General features: G+C 49.0%; 1 protein-coding gene across 2 annotated transcripts in view; it reads right to left on the reverse strand.

Moving 5' to 3' along the window:
* The window catches only part of INTS3 (integrator complex subunit 3), a 94,066-nt gene extending 75,269 nt beyond the window's left edge, over positions 1-18,797 (reverse strand). The window contains exons 1-3 of one of the 2 annotated variants that reach the window (XM_083715594.1): positions 17,840-18,797; positions 2,147-2,230; positions 281-364 (exon numbers count right to left, since the gene is read on the reverse strand). In XM_083715594.1, coding sequence (XP_083571720.1) covers positions 281-364; positions 2,147-2,230; positions 17,840-17,935 — 264 coding nt within the window. In that variant the 5' untranslated portion in view covers positions 17,936-18,797. The remainder of the gene's footprint in view (positions 1-280; positions 365-2,146; positions 2,231-17,839) is intronic. The other variant, XM_083715595.1, reaches the window with a different exon arrangement.
* Positions 18,798-19,915: the final 1,118 nt, after the last annotated feature.

Raw genomic sequence — 19,915 nt, forward strand, 5'->3', positions numbered from 1 at the left:
GGAGGAGCAGGGGTCCCAAATGCAACAGTGGGGCTGGACTATCACTTTTGAAGGAAGTGAAACAAAACAAGGGAATCAGAAGCGGAAAGGTACCAATCCTGTCTCCCACCTCTCCCAGCCTTCTGGGCACAACTAAAATATCTACTCATTGAGTAGGCCCATTGAAACCAATGGAGCTAAGTCAGTCATGTCTGTTGAGTTCCATGGGTCTGCTCTGAGTAGGACTGGCATAGGAGACAGCCCCCTAAGGCATTTCAGAGCGAAAAACGAGGGCCCTTACCTTCTGCGCTTGAGCAGGCTCCGTGAGGATCAGCATGAAAAGGCCCAGGCATATCTCCTCGTGCTGAGGGGCTCCTTTGCACACCTGGAGGAGCAAGACCGGAAGGTTTATCTAACGGCAGGCCAAACCTCAGAGGGAAGGTGCGGGGAGAGGGAGGAAGGAATCCGTAGAGCAAGCAAGGACTCCCAAAGCAGCAACAATTTAAAATAAAATCAAGATGCTTTCAGAGTCCTTCCAAGCTGACTTCAATTAAGGATGCCTGGAAGCAAATTGTTTATTTTTATTTATTTAAATAATTTTTTATTTGCTTTTCTCTTTGATCATATCATCAACACCTACTGTGTTACAATCAGACACAGGATAATAAGAGAAGGCGGAAATAACATAAATATAAGACATATGTATTTAAATAATAATTTATTTAACTCTCATAAACCTTAACTTGTACTCCCCTCCCATTCTTTCCTTGGTTTCCTATCTGCTATCTTTTCAAATGCTATCTTTTCTTACTACACTAAGTTGTTTTCATTACCTTACACTATCCCACTTTGCAACATCTACCGCCGAGTATTTTTCGTCAGCCTGTTACGCTTATTTTCTTGTTGTAATATTTTTTTCCATATAATCTAAATATATAATGTCTGTCTTCTTTCAAATTCTTATCATCTTTATTTCTTAATCTGTTTGTCATGCTGGCAAGTTCTATATATACTCTCGTATTTTAAGGTGCCAATCATTTATTTTATTTAAAGAAGTTGTAAACTGGAAATATTGTGGCGGCGGTACAAAAAAAAAAAGAGGAGAAATTAAAAACAGAACGGAAAGCTAAAACAGTTAAGAACGCGTTAAATCCATCTGTTAAAGCAGCAGGAACAATATTCAACCCTGAAAATAGTCCGGCTGAATTTTCATTATTTTAAATAAAAAGCCTTAAGGAGGCTCCGTAAAGAGCTTCTCCGTAAATAGCTTCCCCAATGGGAATCCCGTAAGCAGGACCCGAGTGCAGCAGCAGCGCTGCCTCCTTGCGATTCCCAACACCTGGTATTCAGAGGAAGAAGAACTCAGCCATTGGGGCTTAAAGCCATGGGCAGCCTTCTCCTCCACCACGAACTTCTCCGATCTGGTAAGAACACAAGAGGCCTGCAGCTGCATCAGGTCAATGGCCCATCTAGTCCAACATCCTGGAACATGTCCAGAGGAGGGCAACCAAAATGGTCAAAGGCCTGGAAACGATGCCTTATGAGGAACGGCTAAGGGAGCTGGGCATGTTTAGCCTGGAGAAGAGGAGGTTAAGGGGTGATATGATAGCCATGTTCAAATATATAAAAGGATGTCACATAGAGGAGGGAGAAAGGTTGTTTTCTGCTGCTCCAGAGAAGCGGACACGGAGCAATGGTTCCAAACTACAAGAAAGAAGATTCCACCTAAACATTAGGAAGAACTTCCTGACAGTAAGAGCTGTTCGACGGTGGAATTTGCTGCCAAGGAGTGTGGTGGAGTCTCCTTTTTTGGAGGTCTTTAAGCAGAGGCTTGACAACCATATGTCAGGACTGCTCTGATGGTGTTTCCTGCTTGGCAGGGGGTTGGACTCGATGGCCCTTGTGGTCTCTTCCAACTCTAGGATTCTATGACCCTGTTGTCACAGGTTCGTCTCCCCAGTTGCAAGACCTGAGCACAGCAGCAGCAGCAGCAGTTCTGCCCACTGGCGATTCCTGGCAACTCGTAGTCAGAGGTAGGCTCCCTTCGACAGCGGAGGCAGAGCACAGCCATTGAGGTTAGCAAATGCAGCCATCAGCCCCTCTTAGATGCAAGAGGAAGGGCTTTTGAGGACCCTCTGCAAGGTGACTCCAGCACTGAGATACTCACGTGAGCGTTCAGGGCGTCGTTGGCTTCCCTCTCGGAGACCCCGCCCGTCAGCGATGTTACGGTGCCCATGCATCTTTCGAGCCTCTGAAAAAACGGATAAAGGAAAAAATGGGTGAAAGGTGTTGAAAAGCGTAAATGGAGAAGCCCAGGGGTTGACCAATGGTTTGTCATCCCAGGTGAGTGGGGGGGGGGGGGAGAACAGCAGGAGCAGCCCTGTTTTCCTAATCATCTCTATCCTAACATCTAGATATAAATCCCTCTTTCTTATCCTTTCCCTTCACAAGGTTATTCCAGACTCAGCCAGATTTCTGTTCTCGAACCTTGACTTTTAAGGTATTCATTTAGGCACTCCCATTCTTTTTTTTACTTCACTTTTTGGTTTTTGTCTTATTACGTCTGTCAATTTGGCTAATTCTAAGTATTCTGAAAGCTTACATAAACACTCTCCCCTAGAGGGTAACTGATTCCCTTTCCAATACTTAGCCACCAGGATTCTTGCTGCAGATGTCGCATATAGGAAAAGTTTAGTTTTGTCTTTTGGAATATCATCATTTAAAATTCCTAAAGGGAATGCCCCTGGCCTTTTACTATATGACATTCTTAGTATTCGTGGATCATGCTCCAAAATTTCCCAATTTTGGGGCATGTCCACCACATATGGTAGAAGGTTCCTTTTTGCTTCTTACAGACAGCTACTTCTGCTCACCTGGGGCAAGCAAAACTTGTCTCCAAGCAACCAGACAGGGAAGTTTCATCCAAAGTTAGTTCTTTTAGGCTGCTACAAATGATGAACACAGGGAGTTTTTTTTTAATGTTTATGTTTTTTTAAGTATAAGGGAAGAGTTAAAGGGAAAAGAAGAACTCCTAGACACATACCTCTTGCGAGATATTCAATAAAAAAATACTTATTAAAGCATACGTTAAATAAGAGAATCTGTCCATAGCCTTCTTTGAGTTATGGTTATCATCATCATCATCATCATTATTAATTAAATTTGCATACTGCCCTTCATCTGGAGATCACAGGGCAGTTCACAACATAAAAATACAAAACAAGAACACAAAATACATTATAAAACAAAAGCAAACCACAAATTCCCCTCCCACAAACACATAGAACGGTTCTAGAGAAACACCTCTGCCTGGTGCCTAAAGATACGGATGGGGAGAGCATTCCACAAATGGGGAGCCCACCCAGAGAAGGACCATTCTCGTTTTAACGCGATCCGGTCCTCTCGTGGAGGAGCTAGACAAAGACCTCAGGTGATGATCACAGGTCGGGGTTGTTGCATATGGGGAGACGTGGTCCTTGAGCTATTGTTGTCCTGAGTCATTTAAGGCTTCATATGTCAGAGCCAGCACTTGATTTGGGTCTGGAAACTGTCATCTAGTGCGGTTGGACCAGGATTGGCATTTGCCACAGTGAGCAACCTGGCTGATGAATTCTGCACTGGTTGAAGTTTCCAAACTGTCTTCAGATGCAGTAATCTAGCCTAGAGCTTACCAGAGCAAAGAAAACAGAAGTTAAACGATCCCTCTCCAGATAAGCTGGGCCACCAACTGAAGCTCATGGAGGGCACTCAATGCCACTGTTGCCACCTGAGTCTCAAGCAACAGCAAAGGATCCAGGCTACGTACCCCCACTTTCAAAGGGAGTGTAACTCCATCAAGAGCAGGCAAGCTCCCACCCATGCAGTCTAGGGAACCACCCATAACTGTGCCTCAGTTTTATCTGGATTGAGCTTCAGTTTGCTGGCTCTCATCCAGGCCATTACCGAGGCGAGACAATGGTCCAGCGCTTCCACTGCCTCACCTGCAGATATAAAGGAGAAGTAGAGCTGGGTGTCATCAGCATATTGCTGGTGACAACATACTCCAAAGCTCAGCAGTTTCATGTGGATGTTAAACAGCACAGGAGATAAAACTGAACCCCACCTTGAAAGCTCCACAGGGCTGAAGAACACTCCCCAAGCATCACCCTCTGGAAACGACCATCCAGTAGGGCTGGAATCACCGTAAAGCACTGCCACACACTCCTAACTTGGACAGCCTCCTCAGAAATATACCATGGTCAATGAATGGTATTGGCAGCTGCTGAGAGGTCAAGGAGAATTAACCTACAATCCCACTGTCTCTCTCCCGACAGAGGTCATCATACAGAGAAACCAAAGCAGCTCCTGTGGCAAAACCAGGCCAAAACCCCAACTGAAATGGCTCTAGGAAATCAGTTTCATCCTACAGTGCCTGGATCACCTGCTCAAGAACCTTGCCCAAGAAGGGGAGACTGGCAACTGGTCAGTAATTACTTAGGTTTTCTGAATCCAGGGAGGGCTTCTTAAGGACTGGTCTTCTCGTTGCCTCCTCCAAACTGGGAGGGGACCACCACCTCAGGCAAGGAGGAATTAGTCATGTCCCTGGCCCAGCCAGCTATCCCTTCCCTGCTGGTTTTTATCAGCCAAAAGGGGTGAGAGTTCAGAGCGCAAGCGGTCCGATTGAAGCACCTTGTCCACAACTTGAGCCTTGCCAATCAAAACTCACTCAACAAGACCAGACAGTGCTTGAGACACCCTTGAGATTCATCTGCTGAAACAGCAGCGTCAAGGTCCCGATGGATGCAAGCAATTTTACCCTCAAAGTGCTTCGCAAACAAGTCAAAGCCTTCGGGCCTGACTGTTAAAGGCCCCACACCACCCGGAAAAGCTCTGCCAGACGGAACAATGGGGATACAACGGAAGCAACAACAACAACAACAATAATAATAATAATAATAATTTATTTATACCCTGCCCATCTGGCTGGACTTCCCCAGCCACTCTGGGCGGCTTCCAACAAAAGATTAAAATACAGTAATGCATCAAACATTAAAAGCTTCCCTAAACAGGGCTGCCTTCACATGTCTTCTAAAAGTTTGGTAGTTATTTTTCTCTTTGACATCTAGTGGGAGGGCGTTCCACAGGGCAGGTGCCACTACCGAGAAGGCCCTCTGCGTGGTTCCCTGTAACTTGGCTTCTCGTAGCGAGGGAACCACCAGGAGGCCCTCAGTGCTGGACCTCAGTGTCCGGGCAGAACGATGGAGGTGGAGACGCTCCTTCAGGTATACTGGACCGAGCACAGTACCCCTTATATGCTGCCTTAACTGCCACTAGGTAGGCTCGATGGTGAGCCCTCGCCAGTGTTCGATTACATTCAACCAGAGTTTTTCTCCAATCGCGTTCAAGCCGCCTCCCAGCTTGTTTCCTCACTCTGAGCTCTGAAGTATATCAGGGAGCCAAGTGGGCTCTACAAAGAAGGGGAGGGTGCTCAGGCAGGATCATGTCAACCATCTAGATGTTCCAGAAGTCAGCCAGGGTTTTTAAAGCAGCATCAGTCGTATCAGCCGAGAAATCACCCAGGGCCATCTGGAAACCCAATGGCTCCATCAGCCTCCGAGGGTGGACCATCCCCAGAGGTTCCCCACCTCTGCAAAGGGAGAAAGATGTTCAGAGTCAGAATCTCAACAGGAGGTGATCTGACCATGACAAGGGACTGATGCAAATACAGTCATACCTTGGGAGGAATACGCTTCAGGTTGACCCGGAAGTAACGGAACATGTTACTTCCGGGTTTCGCCGCTTGCGCAGACGCTCAAAATGATGTCATGCGCGGAAGTCGCAAAACGCAATCCGCGCACACGCAGATGCGCAGTCGCGTCTTACATTCCTTTCAGGATGCGAACAGGGCTCCGGAACGGAGCCCGTTCACATCGAGAGGTACCACTGTATCCCCCCACTTTTAGATCACCCTCTTCCTGCCCAGCCAAGAAAACAAGCTCCAGAGTCACATGCGTTGGGCTGATGACGTGTTGGGATAGCCCCATGGTTGTCACGGCTGCCACAAAGTCCTGAGCCACCCCGGAGCTAACTGCTTTGGCATGGATCTTGGAAGCCCCCCAACACCAGCAGTCTGGGAGTCCTCAACACCAGCGGTCAGCTCAGGCAGGCAGTAAACCAGCAGAATTGCCCTGGCTACCCAACACCAGGAACAAACACTCTGGACTCAGCTGGGCAGAGAGCGCGCAGAATCTCTACAGGGCTGCATCAACTACAGTCTGTTAGTTTGCCCGTTAAAGCGAATTCCCATAATATGCTGCCCAGAAATGGACGCAGTATTCGAGGTGGGAACTGACCAAGGCAGAAGAGACTAGCACTATTATTTTCCTCGCTCTGGAGACTCTACTTCTTCTGTTGATGCAGCCTAGAAATGGATTTGCTTGTTTTTGCTCCCTGGGATGAAGAGGAAGCGACTCTAATTTCCCAGCCCTTGTGATCTCAGCCATTGAGAATCAAGCCAGTTTCTCTATTGGGGGGGAGTGGGTTTGACAGGGAAAACACCACGTGCATGCCAAGAGCTAGAGACATATGTCATTTGTCTCCCGCGTGTCTGTGTTGGGAATGGGGGGGGGGGGGTTTAGCAAATCCAAGGTCTTTCCCCATAGATCTTTTTCCTGCTGCTGGAAGGGCCTCATCAAAGCACCCTTTGATGTCCCTAAGTTGTGACAGCTGAAATGAGAGAGGACACCCAAAGTCCCTGCCGTCTCCTCCTCAGGAGACCCCAGGGGCCGCCGTAATTTCAATGTGGCCCCTCCTCCGAGTCACACTTCCTAACATCCAGAGGCGGCTTTCATCCTTTCGAAGGGGGAGCGGAAAATTCTCACCAGGGACAGTAGGGCTGCCGGCTTTGTTGAAAAGGAGCAGCGAGCAAGTCTTCGCCTCCCACCCCAGCTGGCCAGCCTGCGCACACACACACACACACACACACACACACACACAGAGGCCCATTAATATTGCAGAGTGTGTGCCCTGCATGTCGTGGTCAGAGCATGCAAGGAAAGGGGTCAGGGGAAGACCACGGGGTGACACCCCCCTCTGTGTGAGTGATGGTGTTCGCAAGCTTTTAAGTCACTTCTATGTCCCATCTCGCCGCAACAGCGGTGTGCGACGAGGGAATGTTATTTGCAAAAAAGACCAGGAGGAACTAAGAAACACGAAACCTGATGCCACGCCTCTGGAAGAAGAACCTAGCCAGCCTGCTGTGGATTTGTCTAACCTTCCCTTAAAGGCTCACAAGTTAGCAGTGGCAGTGAATCCCACAGTTTAGTTATGGACTGTGTGTGTAGAAGGACTTTCTGTAATCTGCCGACACTCGGCTGCTAGTGCTATGAGAGAGACGAACTTTTCCCTATCCACTTTCTCCATGCGGTGTATAATTTTATAAGCTTCTATCATGTGACATACGCATTGTTTCGAATGTAGAATTGCAAGGAGAACCCTGCAGCTGGGAGTCAGCCAAAGGCCCATCTAGCCCAGCATCCTGTTATCACAGTGGCCAACCAGGTGCTGCGATGGAAAGCAATACCGAAGTTATCCTCACCTGTGATTGGTACTGAAAGGTCTACTGCCTCCGACAGGGGAGGAAAAGCACAGCCACTGTGGCAGAAAACTCTGATCTAGTCTGGCAAGTGGCAAGCCGGACACTTCTGCAGAGAGTGGGAAGTGGGATTGATTTTTAAGCCATTGTGAATTGTAGGTCGGGGGGGGGGGGAATAAGGGTCTTGTAACAACTCTCAGTGCACTTAACTACAACTCCCAGAATTCCTTAAGGGAAGGCACAACTGTTGAAAGTGGTACAGTGGTGCCTCACAAGACGAAATTAATCTGTTCCGTGAGGCTCTTCGTATAGCGGTTTTTTCGTCTTGCGAAGCAAGCCCATTGACAGCTTAGCGGATTAGCGCTATTAGCGGTTTAGCGGCTTTTAGCGGATCAGCTGATAAGCAGCTTAGGGCTTAGGAAAAGGGGGGGGAGGGGGAAAAACCTGCAGGAACTCGCAAGACATTTTCGTCTTGCGAAGCAAGCCCATAGGGAAATTCGTTTTGCGAAGCGCCTCCAAAACGGAAAACCCTTTCGTCTAGCGGGTTTTCCATCTTGCGAGGCGTTCGTCTTGCGGGGCACCACTGTATCATCCCAGCACTTTAAATGGATGGTCTGAATGCAGCCTAGGTTCCGCTCAGCCGACCCATTGAAATGAATGGACATACTAACTTAGGTCTATTAATTTCAATGGAGTCATGTCCATTCATTTCAATGAACCTATCCACACTGAGCAGAACAATGGTCACATTTTAAGCGCCATGATACCATTTTAAACAGCCATGGTTTCACCCAAAGAATTATGGAAGGTGCGGTTTGTTAAGGGTGCTGAAAGGAGACCCCTGTTCCTCTCCTAGAGCTACAGTTCCCATAGTTCCCCGTGAAGAGGGATTGACTGTTAAACCACTCTGAGAACTGTAGTTCTGGAGGAGGAACAAGGGTCTCTTGGCGGCCTTGACAAACTACAGCTCCCAGAATTCCTTGGGGGAACCTGTGACGGTTTATAAAGTGGTGCTTTATCTGCATGGAGGGACGCGGGTGGTGCTGTGGGTTAAACTACAAAGCCTAGGACTTGCCGATCAGAAGGTCGGCGGTTTGAATCCCCGAGACGAGGTGAGCTCCCATTGCTTGGTCCCTGCTCCTGCCAACCTAGCAGTTCGAAAGCACAAACCACAAGTAGATAAATAGGTACCACTCCAGCAAGAAGGTTTGCCAGAAGTGGCTTAGTCATGCTGGCCACATGACCCGGAAGCTGTACGCCGGCTCCCTCGGCCAATAAAGCAAGATGAGCGCCGCAACCGCCGAGTCAGCCACGACTGGACCTAATGGTCAGGGGTCCCTTTACCTTTACCTATCTGCATGGGGTGAATGTGGCCTATGACTCCTCCTGATGCTGGCCACTGGGGGCTACAGCCCCACAGCTCCTGGAGGGCTGGAGCTTCCCTGATCCTTACGCTTTCTCCAGTCAGCACACACTCATGGCAAGCCTTTGGTGGTCTCCATGCCTCCATCCCCCCGCTGTGCAAAGGGGAATGTTTCCTTGGTGACGTTTCAAGGTTCCATCCCTCTGAAGTTCCAAGAGCCTTGACGTTTCCGTCTATCTCCACAAGCCAGCCCAAGGCCAAGCTGACATCCGCTTTGGAAAGCTGCACTGAGATTCTGGAGGTGGCATTTATGCCCCTTGAGTCAGGGCCAGGAGAATTCCAGGGGGAGAGAAAGAGAGCGAGAGAGATAAAATACCCCACCTCCCTTTGAAGACCACGTTTTGATCACTCCACACCACAAGGCAGATTTTCAAGGAGCCTTTGGGCCACGGCTGTTTCAGAGGCATCTGTTTTTCATTCGCGCCAAGTTATTAATGCACCGGGTCCAGGAAGGTCAAGAAGAGACCAGAGCTTCCTTGAATCTTGTCACCCAAAGGAAGTGATAGGCAGGAGTGGATAACTGGGGGAAAGCTGCAGCTGGGTGGGCAGAGCAAATGGTTTCCATGCAGAGCCTCCCAGGACCAGCCGACAGCAGTTCCAAACCCGGCTGGGAGAAAAACTGGAGAGCCACTGCCAGCCAGTGCAGGAAGTACTAAGCTAGATGGACCAACAGTCTGATTCAACATAAGGCAGCTTTCCATGTGCTAGACCTGGCCATAGTTTGAGGGTGAGAGAATGTGAGCTGATGTGGAAAGATAAGCCTCTGGGCCTCCTCCTCCAACCCATTCCATTATCACAGGTCTCTCGCCTGGGGTGGCAGCCAGGACAGCTGGATTCTGCACACAAGAACCACCTTCCTGGATCTGACCAGAGGCCCATCTAGTCCAGCATTCAGTTTCCACCAACCATACGTCTCTGGGAAGCCCACCAGAAGGACATCATAATCATCATCAAATTTCTTATACCCCTCACATCTGCCTGGGTTGCCCCAACCACTCTGGATGGCTTCCAACAAAAATACGTGCGGGGAAAAGGGGAAAGTAACAACAACAACATCAAACATTGAAAGCTTCCCAAAACAGGGCTGCCTTCAGATTATGTAGAAAAAATTATATAACTCTTTGACATCTGCTGGGAGGACATTCCACAGGGCGGGTGTGACTACCGAGAAGGCCCTCTGCCTCGTTCCCTGTAGCTTTGCTTCTCGCAGTGAGGGAACCGCCAGAAGGCCCTCGGAGCTGGAGCTCAGTGTCCGGGCTGAACGATGGGGGTGGAGACGCTCCTTCAGGTATACAGGGCCTCTTGGGGCTTTAAATGGGAGCACCAACACTTTGAATTTTGCATCCTGGATTAGTTGTAGTTTCCCAGTCACCTTCAAAGGTAGCCCCACGTAGAGCGCATTGCAGTAGTCCAAGCGGGAGATAACGAGAGCATGCACCACACTGGCAAGCCAGTCCACAGGCAGGTGGGGTCTCAACCTGCATACCACACAGGACCTTCACCGCTTTCACTGGTTCTGATTTATATGAGAAACAAAGCTGGGTACCATCCAAATCTTGATGGATACCCAGTCCAAACCCCCTGGTGATTGCTCCCAGTGGTTTCATATAGATCAGGCTTCCTCAAACTCAGCCCTCCAGATGTCTTGAGACTACAATTCCCATCATCCCTGACCACTGGTCCTGTTAGCTAGGGATCATGGGAGTTGTAGGCCAAAAACATCTGGAGGGCCGAGGTTGAGGAAGCCTGATATAGATGTTTAAATGCATGGGGGAGAGGACAGAGCACTGAGGCAACCCACAAGGGGTCTGAATACTCATCCCCTGACACCACTTTTTGGACACAGCCCAGAAGGAAGGAGCAGAACCACCGTATAACAGTGCCCCAATATGCTGTGGGCTGGACAGGGCAGATGTCCAAGGCCGTTCGATTCAGCACACTGAAGTCAGACAGAAGTGGGTGGGAATACAGAACCACTACACTTGGGCCTCCCCTGAGCTAATCTCCGAGTCCCAGACTCAAAACATTTGTTCTGGCAAGCCGGCCTCCACTTAATGTCACCGCTTGTGACATTCAGTTGGCACAGTGGTTAGTAACACACACTTGGCGAGACCACCAGCCCGAGCCCACCCACCCTAAATCATATACCCACTCCCCAAATCAAGATATCACAGGTACAACCAATCACTGCTGAGGCCTGGTATTCTACACGGAAGAAAGTCACGGTGTTGACATAGCCCTTTCTGGCCTAACCTACTTCGCAAGGTCGCTGTACACACAAGCCAGCCTTGCCGTTAAGTCCGGGACATTTATGAGCAAACGGACCCCTAGCCCTCGCGGAAAAGCAACAGCAGAGGTTCTGGCAAATTAAGTGGCTTGAATTGCATCATTTTCCATGTTTGTCAATCTTGTTACTATTTTAGGAACGAAATGTGTTGTACTGTACCCTGGGTTTGTTTTTGTTTTGTTTTTAAAGTAACAAAAAATAATTCGGGACCACGAGACAAACAATCCTCCCTCTCCAAAAGGTTGTACAATACTTTTTTTAAAAAAACCCCTTTCTTATACAGCAATACTGCAGTGAGAGCCCTGCAGGATCAGGCCAAAGGCCCATCTAGTCCAACATCCTGTTCTGACAGTGGCTAAGCAGAGAGACCTAAGCACAAGTCTATAGCTGTGAAGGCAAAGCATAGCGATCCTGGCTAGTAGCCACTGACAGCCTTGTCTCCCATGAATTTACAGTGGTGCCCCACAAGACGAACGCCTCGCAAAACGAAAAACCCGCTAGACAAAAGGGTTTTCCGTTTTGGAGGCGCTTCGCAAAACGAATTTCCCTATGGGCTTGCTTCGCAAGACGAAAATGTCTTGCGAGTTCCTGCGGGGTTTTTTCCTCCCCCCCCCCTTTTCCTAAGCCCTAAACCGCTTATCAGCTGATCTGCTAAAAGCCGCTAAACCGCTAATAGCGCTAAGCTGTCAATGGGCTTGCTTCGCAAGACGAAAAAACCGCTAGACGAAGAGCCTCACGGAACGGATTAATTTTGTCTTGCGAGGCACCACTGTATCTAATCCTCTTTTAAAGTGGCTGGGGAAACCCAGCCAGATGGGCAGGGTATAAATAATAAATTATTAATTATTATTATTATTATTATTATTATTCCTATTTCCTATTTCCCTAAATATATTGTAGGGAAGGGCTGCGCAGCTCAGCGTCAGAACATCTGCTTTGAATGCAGAAGGCCCCAGCTTCAATCCCCGGCATCTTCGGGAGGGCCGACAGACAGACCCTGTTATAAAACCCCTGGAGAGCAGCTGCCAGTCTGCATAGGCTGTTCTGAGCTAAATGGACCGGTGGCCTGACTCTGTAATAAGGCAGCTTCCCACGTTCCTCCTCCAATAACTTGTGCCCAGTGTTAGAAACTCATCATCTAAGTACCGAATGGCACCTTCAACCTAGGAATGCCTAGCCACCATTTTTCTTCCAGAGGAGTTTATTCTAATTCTTATTATTAACTTCATTTATATACAGTGGTACCTTGGGTTACATACGCTTCAGGTTACATACACTTCAGGTTACAGACTCCGCTAAACCAGAAATATTACCTCAGGTTAAAAACTTTGCTTCAGGATGAGAAAAGAAATTGTGTTCCGGCGGCGCGGTGGCAACTGGAGGCCCCATTAGCTAAAGTGGTGCTTCAGGTTAAGAACAGTTTCAGGTTAAGTACAGACCTCCGGAACAAATTAAGTACTTAACCTGAGGTACCACAACACATTGAAACACCAAACAAAAAAAATTCAAACAAATTCATAAAACAAATTCAAGCTTCAAGGAAAGTATTTCAGATCCTTCCCTAAGTGGCATATTGCTTTCCCCATATTTATTTACCTACCGTATTTTTCTGCGTATAAGACTAGATTCCCTCCAAAAAAATTAAGTATAAAATTGGTCTTATACTTGGGTAGTGCTGAGAGGTGTTTTCTTAATTTGGACGTCTTATACATGGGGGCGTCTTATACAAGGAAAAATACAGTACTTCATTTATACAGCTGCCCCATAGCATAAGGACTCTAGGTGTGTGGTGTAATGGTTAGAGTGCCGGACTAGGACCTGGGAGGCCAGGGTTCAAATCCCCGCTTAGCCATGACGCTCACTGGATGACCTTGAAGTCAGTCCCAGCCTCCTTTTTACCTACCTCGCAGGGTTGTTGTAGGGATTAACTGAGGCGGGGGGTGAACCATGGGTGGGAGATCAATGCAACAGACAAGCTCTTCTCCTCACCAGCTTAAGAAAGCTGGAGGGGGCAGCCAGATGGAGATGTCAGTCACCCAAAGATCTCCATGTGGTTGCAATTGGACCTGCGCCTGTCGCAAATCGCACCTGGCTGATTTCTTAAATTTCTTGCGACACTGCCAAGATCAACTGCAGTCTACCGGGGGCTCAAGGCACCTCCTGGTTTTCCTGCCTGCCGGTGCAAAAGGGGGGCTGTCCATCACCTGGCTGCTGTTCTGCATTTGGCTTGGCAGGTCACATCACTGCTGGCCTAGGACAGGGGTCTCTGGGCCTGCCTCCCCCTCTCTGCACTCCTGCTGCCTGGCTCAGCGAGGAATATTCAATGGCACATTGAGAGGAGGGCCCCTGCATCGGTACACTAGAGAAGCATAACAGATCTGGCTCGTGACGGCGTTGTCAGGAAGAATAAAACTGGCCACACAAGTACCGCTACCAAAGACAGCACAAATCCAAGACTCTGCCGCCCTGTGACTTTTTGCATGCTTTTCCTCACCGCTGAACTTTCAGGTGATAATTGATTCGTACGTAAGAGGTGCTGAGGGTGTCCAGCAGCGGCCAAGACACCTCTGATTGCATTTCCTAGCAGAGATGCCTTTACTGGGAAGGAAGTCTGAGAAATGCTTTCCCAGGAAATGTTCCCAAGGAGGTAAATTGTTAACCGAGACACATGCTGCACCCCTTACGGACACTGCACCTGGGGGAGGGGGGTAAGGTGGTCCAAGGCTGGATCTGGGCCCAGGAAACATGGCAACGCGGAAAGGATTTCTGAGCATGTGCAGGTGGCTGAATCGGTCTCAGGGGCACTAATTCTGTACACTTGACAGATGCACAGACAAGTTGCATAGAAGTCATGCACTGCCTATGATCACACACGGGGCTAAACCATAGTTAAAGGCAGTAAACTCCCCATGATATTCTTGTGGGAAAGTTGGTAAAATGTGGACTGGGCAAGATGGATTTGTAGCTGGTTGACTGACAGAACCCAAACAGAACCCTGGGTGCCACAGGGTTGTGTTCTGGGCTCGTTGTTGTTTGACGGTTTTATAAATGACTTGGATGAAATGTGTGCATTTGTGTGTGCGCGTGTGTACATGTGCATACACACATACATACACATATACCTTTAGGATTCAATATGACCTTGCAGAACTGGGCCAAAACTAACACAATGAATTTCAAGAGGGACAAATGTCAGGTTCTGCACTTAGGCAGGAAAAACCAGCTGCACAAATCTAAGATGGCGGACACCTGGCTTGCCAGTAGTACACGTGAAAAGGATCTAGGGGTTTTAGTAGACCACAAGCTGGACATGAGTCAACAGTGTGATGCAGCAGCAAAAAAAGGGCTAATGCTATTCTAGGCTACATCAACAGAAGTATAGCATCCCAATTACTGCTCTGTTCTGCCTTGGTCAGGCCACACCTGAAGTCAGGCCACACCTGAAGTCCTGCGTCCAGTTCTGAGCACCACAATTTAAGAAGGATATTGACAAGCTGGAATGTGTGTGGACCAAGGAGGGCAACTAAGATGAACAAGGGTGTGGAAATTAAGCCTTATTAGAAACAAGGAGTTGGGTATGCTTAGCCTGGGAGAGACTGAGAGGAGCTTTGATAGCCAACTTCAGATCTCTAAAGGGCTGCCACATGGGAGATGGGGCAAACATGTTTTCTCCTGCTCCAGAGGGTAGGATCAGAACCAATGGGTTTAAGTTACGAGAAAGGAGATTCCAGCTGTACATTAGGAAGCACTTTCTGATGGTAAGAGCTGTTCGAAAGTGGAACGGACACATTAGAAGGTGAGGGACTCTCCTTCCTTGGAGGTTTTTAAGCAGAGGTTGGTTGGCCATGTGTCGTGGATGCTTTAGCTGTCCTGCATTACAGAGGGTTGGACTAGATGACCCTAGGGGTCCCAACTCTACAATTCTATGCCTATAAACAAACCATGGCTAAAGTGCTGAGCTAGCAAATTACGCAAAACCAAGATTCATTAACTAAGGCTTACTGAAACCATGGTTAAATGTTATGAGCAAACCAGGCCACTATCCCTGACATTGGTGAGGGCAGGGATGAACAGGAGAAGAACCCAGCTGGATCAGACCAAAGGCCCAGTGAGGTCGGCATCCTGTTCTTACAGTGGCCAACCAGATGTCTGTGGGAAGCCTGAAAACAGGACCCGAAAACAGGACCTGCAAGCAACAGAGGTACACTGTCTCTGATAGTGGAGGGAGAACAGAGTCACCGTGGCCAGAAGCCACAGAAAGCCTTATCCTCAATGCATTTGTTTAACGCCCTTCTAAAGCCATCCAAATTGATGGCCATCGCTACATCTTTTGGGAGGAAATTCCGCAGTCTGAACATGCATTGTGTATAGTTGTAATTTATTCCGTCGGTCCGGAATCTTCTAGCACTCAGTTTCATCAGATGACCCTGGGTGCTACTGTTATGAGAGGGAATCTCCCTCCACATAAGGCAGAATCTTATACACCTCTATCAAGGCCTCTGCTACTTGCCTTTCCCCGCTCCCCCAAACATAAAAAACAAGATTTAATCTTTTGTAGAGGAGTTCCTGCAACCACTTGATCATTCTGAACACAGAAAATAACCATCGTGGCTAGTAACCACAGGCAGCCTTACAGGTAAAGGGACCCCTGACCATTAGGTCCAGTCGTGGCCGACTCCGGGGTTGCAGTGCTCATCTCGCTTTACTGGCCGTGGGGGCCGGCGTACAGCTTCCGGGTCATGTGGCCAGCATGTCTAAGCCGCTTCTGGCGAACCAAGGCAGTGCACAGAAATGCTGTTTACCTTCCCACCAGAACAGTACCTATTTATCTACTTGCACTTCATGCTTTTGAACTACTAGGTTGGCAGGAGCAGGGACCGAGCAATGGGAGCTCACCCCGTTGCTGGGATTCGAACCGCTGACCTTCTGATCGGCAAGTCCTAGGCTCTGTGGTTTAACCTTAGCCTCCATGAATTTGTCCAATTCTGTCTTAAAACCATCCAAGTGGTGGTGATCACTGAACTATGGTACTTTGTGAAGATGTCCTTCCTTTTATCTGTCCCCAATCTTCCCACATTCAGCTCCACTGAGTGTTCACATGTTCTAGAGTTGTTTCTATGCATTTTCTCCAAACCATGCAAACTGTTATAAACTTCTAGCACCTCTTACTCACCTTTTGTCTAAACTAAAAAAAGCCCCAAACACCGCAACATTGATCATTTTGGCCGCCCTTCTCTGAACCCTTTGCAACGCCATAATATCCTTTCTGACTTGTCCCAAACTCCACACAATATTCCAAGAGCAGTCACACCATAGACTTGGAACGATGGCATCTGTGTAGCCGCAACTTTCTTCTCAACCTCTTTCCTAACAATCCCTAACATGGAATTTGCCTTTCCCACAGCTGACGCACACCAGGTCGCCATCTCCACTGAGCTACCGTCAAGGACCCAGCTCTGCGATTCTTCAATTCTATGACCCATTCCTGGCACCGGGAGCAATCCTCAGGCAGTGCAGAGGCTACGAAGCCCAGTGGAAAAAGTATTGCAGCCACGCAAAGGCGTGGGCCACGTCAACTTTCCAAAAAAGTCCCTGCAAGTTACCAAGCCAGAAAAAAAGCCACCAGGCCATCTTTGTAAGCCGCTCTGGGCACAGCAACCTCAGCTCACCAGCTAAGAGTGGAAGCTGGCCTATCAGGGCAAATGGGGCACTGACCGCAGTCATTCCTCACCTGCCTGCGGTCTGACATATATCACCAGTAAGGGGGCAGCTCTGGCCATCATTGTCTCAACTCCTGGTCTCTCTCACTTCTGCCCCACCAGTCCCATAGGAAATCTGCCACCGCTGCTAGGCAGCCCTCAGAGAAGCTGCTGCAGCCTCACTCTTCCCAACTCTGAAATGGGAACTATATTCCCCCTATTGCACTGAGGAACCGGCAGACTCAGAAAGCAGCCTGCAGACCTCTCAGCACTTTGTCAATGTTAATTATAGCCACAGTCCCCAAACCCAGGAAATAACCCACAAGAGCTCCATAACTTATGGTTACCGAAGAGCACATTCTGCATTCCGCCAGCTAGATGCCGTCAGGCCACATGGGAAGAGCTTGCTGGGTCAGGCCAATGGCCCATACTGGACTAGGTGGGTCACTGGCCTGACCCAAGAGGCTCTTCTTATAGATACAGCATCCTGTTATCGGAGCGGCCACCCAGACGCTGCTGGGAAACCCACGATAGGGACACAAATACAAGAGTGCTCACACCTGCCATGATGTCCAGCATGGGATATTCAGAAACGTAACTGCCTCCGACTATGGAGACTGTTGCATAGCCATCGTGGCTAGTATCCATGAACTGGTCGAGGCTTAAAAAAAGCACAATTAGGAAGACAAATGCAACTTTCTATGTCACTTGCCTGGTGCTGGGCCTAGGAAGACAAACACCTCTTGTTACTCCAGAGGCATAGCAGGCCCACTCTTTATTTTAAAAATTATTATTTGTATGCCTTCTAAGGAGAAGCACTGTCCCACACAGTCACCCACACCCTCCCTTCACCTTCACCCCCCCCCCCGGGCACCTACCTCCTCTAACTCATCCTTGGCATCCAAGCTGGTGTAGATCAGCAATTTCCCTCCACCTCCTCCTGTGGTTGCTGCACCCCCTTTCCCCTTCTCCATAGCAGGTGGGGGTGGGATGGGGAAGACACCCCCTTGCTCCCTCTCTCTCTCTCTCTCTCTCCCTTACCAAAGTGGGGCGGGGGGTGAGATCAATGGGGAAGCCCCACACTCACCCCCCCTGGACTTTCCTCAGTGCCCTATTTGGAGGCAGGGGGAGAGAAACAGATGTGGGGAGGGGAGCTAAGGGGCAGGGGGATTAGTTATGGGGCAGGTGGAACTGACTCTCTATTTAAAGTCACCACCACAACACACAACCTGTGATAGGTGCCCCACTATTTAAGGGGAGCACTTTGTGGGGGGTGAGGAGCGGGGGGGGACTTTTAAGTCTCACCCCCCCAAAAAAAAACCTATTGTGGGGAGTGGGGGATCCCTGCAGCTCCAAATTTGGAGGGGGTACTTTTGCTTGACCAATGAAACTCTAAAGGGGGAAAAGTGGTCAGACTTGAGTGGGGGTTAAGTGGGGAGGTGAGTTGGGGGGGGCCCTCTCCTAGCTCTGAGGGGCGGGGCATAAGGAGTGGGAGGGGGTCTTCTGGGGGCGGGGCTTGAGTCCCAGGGGCGGGGCTTGGGGCAGCTAAGGGTGGAGGCGAGGGGTGACACTCTTTTTATAGGCGTGTCTCTCTTTCAGGGACAAATTTTAAAAAATAAAAAGGTGAGGGGGGGATATATATAGAGATAGGGGTGGGGGGGAGTCTCTGCTACGGTGGGGGGTAGGGAGGGGGAGCGTGCGCGCCTCCTCGCCCCCCACCACCCAGCCGCACAAGACCGGAAGTCGGTGCTTTGGGATGAGCGAGTGTGTGAAGGGAACGGGCGGAGGAAGAAGCGCAGCCCTCCAAGCACAACCGGAAGGGCCCGCCTCTCCTCCTGCCTCGTCTTCGCTCTCGGCCTATCAGAGGCCAGGGTGGCCGGTGAGTGGCAGGAGCCGTCCCAGCGGGCCAATGATTGGGAGTTCGGGCGGGGAGGAGGAGGAGGAGGAGGGAAGGCTTGGAGTCCGGCCCCAACCTCTCAGCGGAGGAAAGACTTAGTAAAAAAGGGTAAAGTGACACGGCTGCTTGTCGCTTCCGGGTTGGCTTCTTGCGAGGCCTCCTGGTTCAAAGGCTCTTGTTTGGGGGTGGGGAGGAGCAGAAGTAAGCGGTCTGTCCATTGGGTGGGAGAACGGCCGGGCAATGGTAGCCTGGCTGCTATTGGGCAGCAGCAACCGGGTGCACTTCTGGCCCCCGCCTTTCCACAAGGCCAGAAAGGAAGACAAGGAATTGGTTTTTCTTTTTTATGATGTCCTGCCTCTTACTCGGAGTAGGCCCACTGAAGATAATGGAATTATACAGGCCCACACCTTTCGCTTTAAAACACCCTTTCCAAAAAAGAACTGTAGTTTACCACCCACAGAGCTACAATTCCCAGCACCCTTGGAAAAACTATAGTTCCCAGGATTACTTGGAGGAAATAATGCCGTTTTAAAAGGATGGTGTGTGCGTACCATTAAAGCACCACGATGATGTTATCAACAAGCGTAGCTTCCTCTGAAAAAAGTCCCAGGCACCATGGTTTTGTTGAGGGTGCTGGGAATTGTAGCTTTGTTGTGGGCAAACTACAGTTCCCCGAACTCTTGGGGAAGCTGCGCTTTAAATGTACATAGCGGAGCAAACCCATGGAAACAAACAGACCAAAGTTAGTTGTGCCCATTGTCTTCAGCTCTTGAGGTCTGATAGCTGATGTTAGCTGTCGCCTTATTCTGTTCTCATGCTACAAGGCAGCAATGACCATTCACGTGCCAAAGAATGAAAGGGCAGGTACACACATTCAAATAAATAAATAAGTGAGGGTTTATTTACTTGCTACTCAATAGTAATTTGAGCTCATTTTCGTTTTGAAACTTTAGGATAATTGTCCTGAAGACTGCCAAGGCCTATAATTAATAATAATAAGAAGAAGTTATAATTATTCCCATGTAATAGGTCCCTTCATGGTTGCCAAGGGACACAG

Source organism: Podarcis gaigeae, assembly GCF_964106915.1.
Source record: "Podarcis gaigeae genome assembly, chromosome: 16".
NCBI classification, from domain to species: domain Eukaryota; kingdom Metazoa; phylum Chordata; class Lepidosauria; order Squamata; family Lacertidae; genus Podarcis; species Podarcis gaigeae.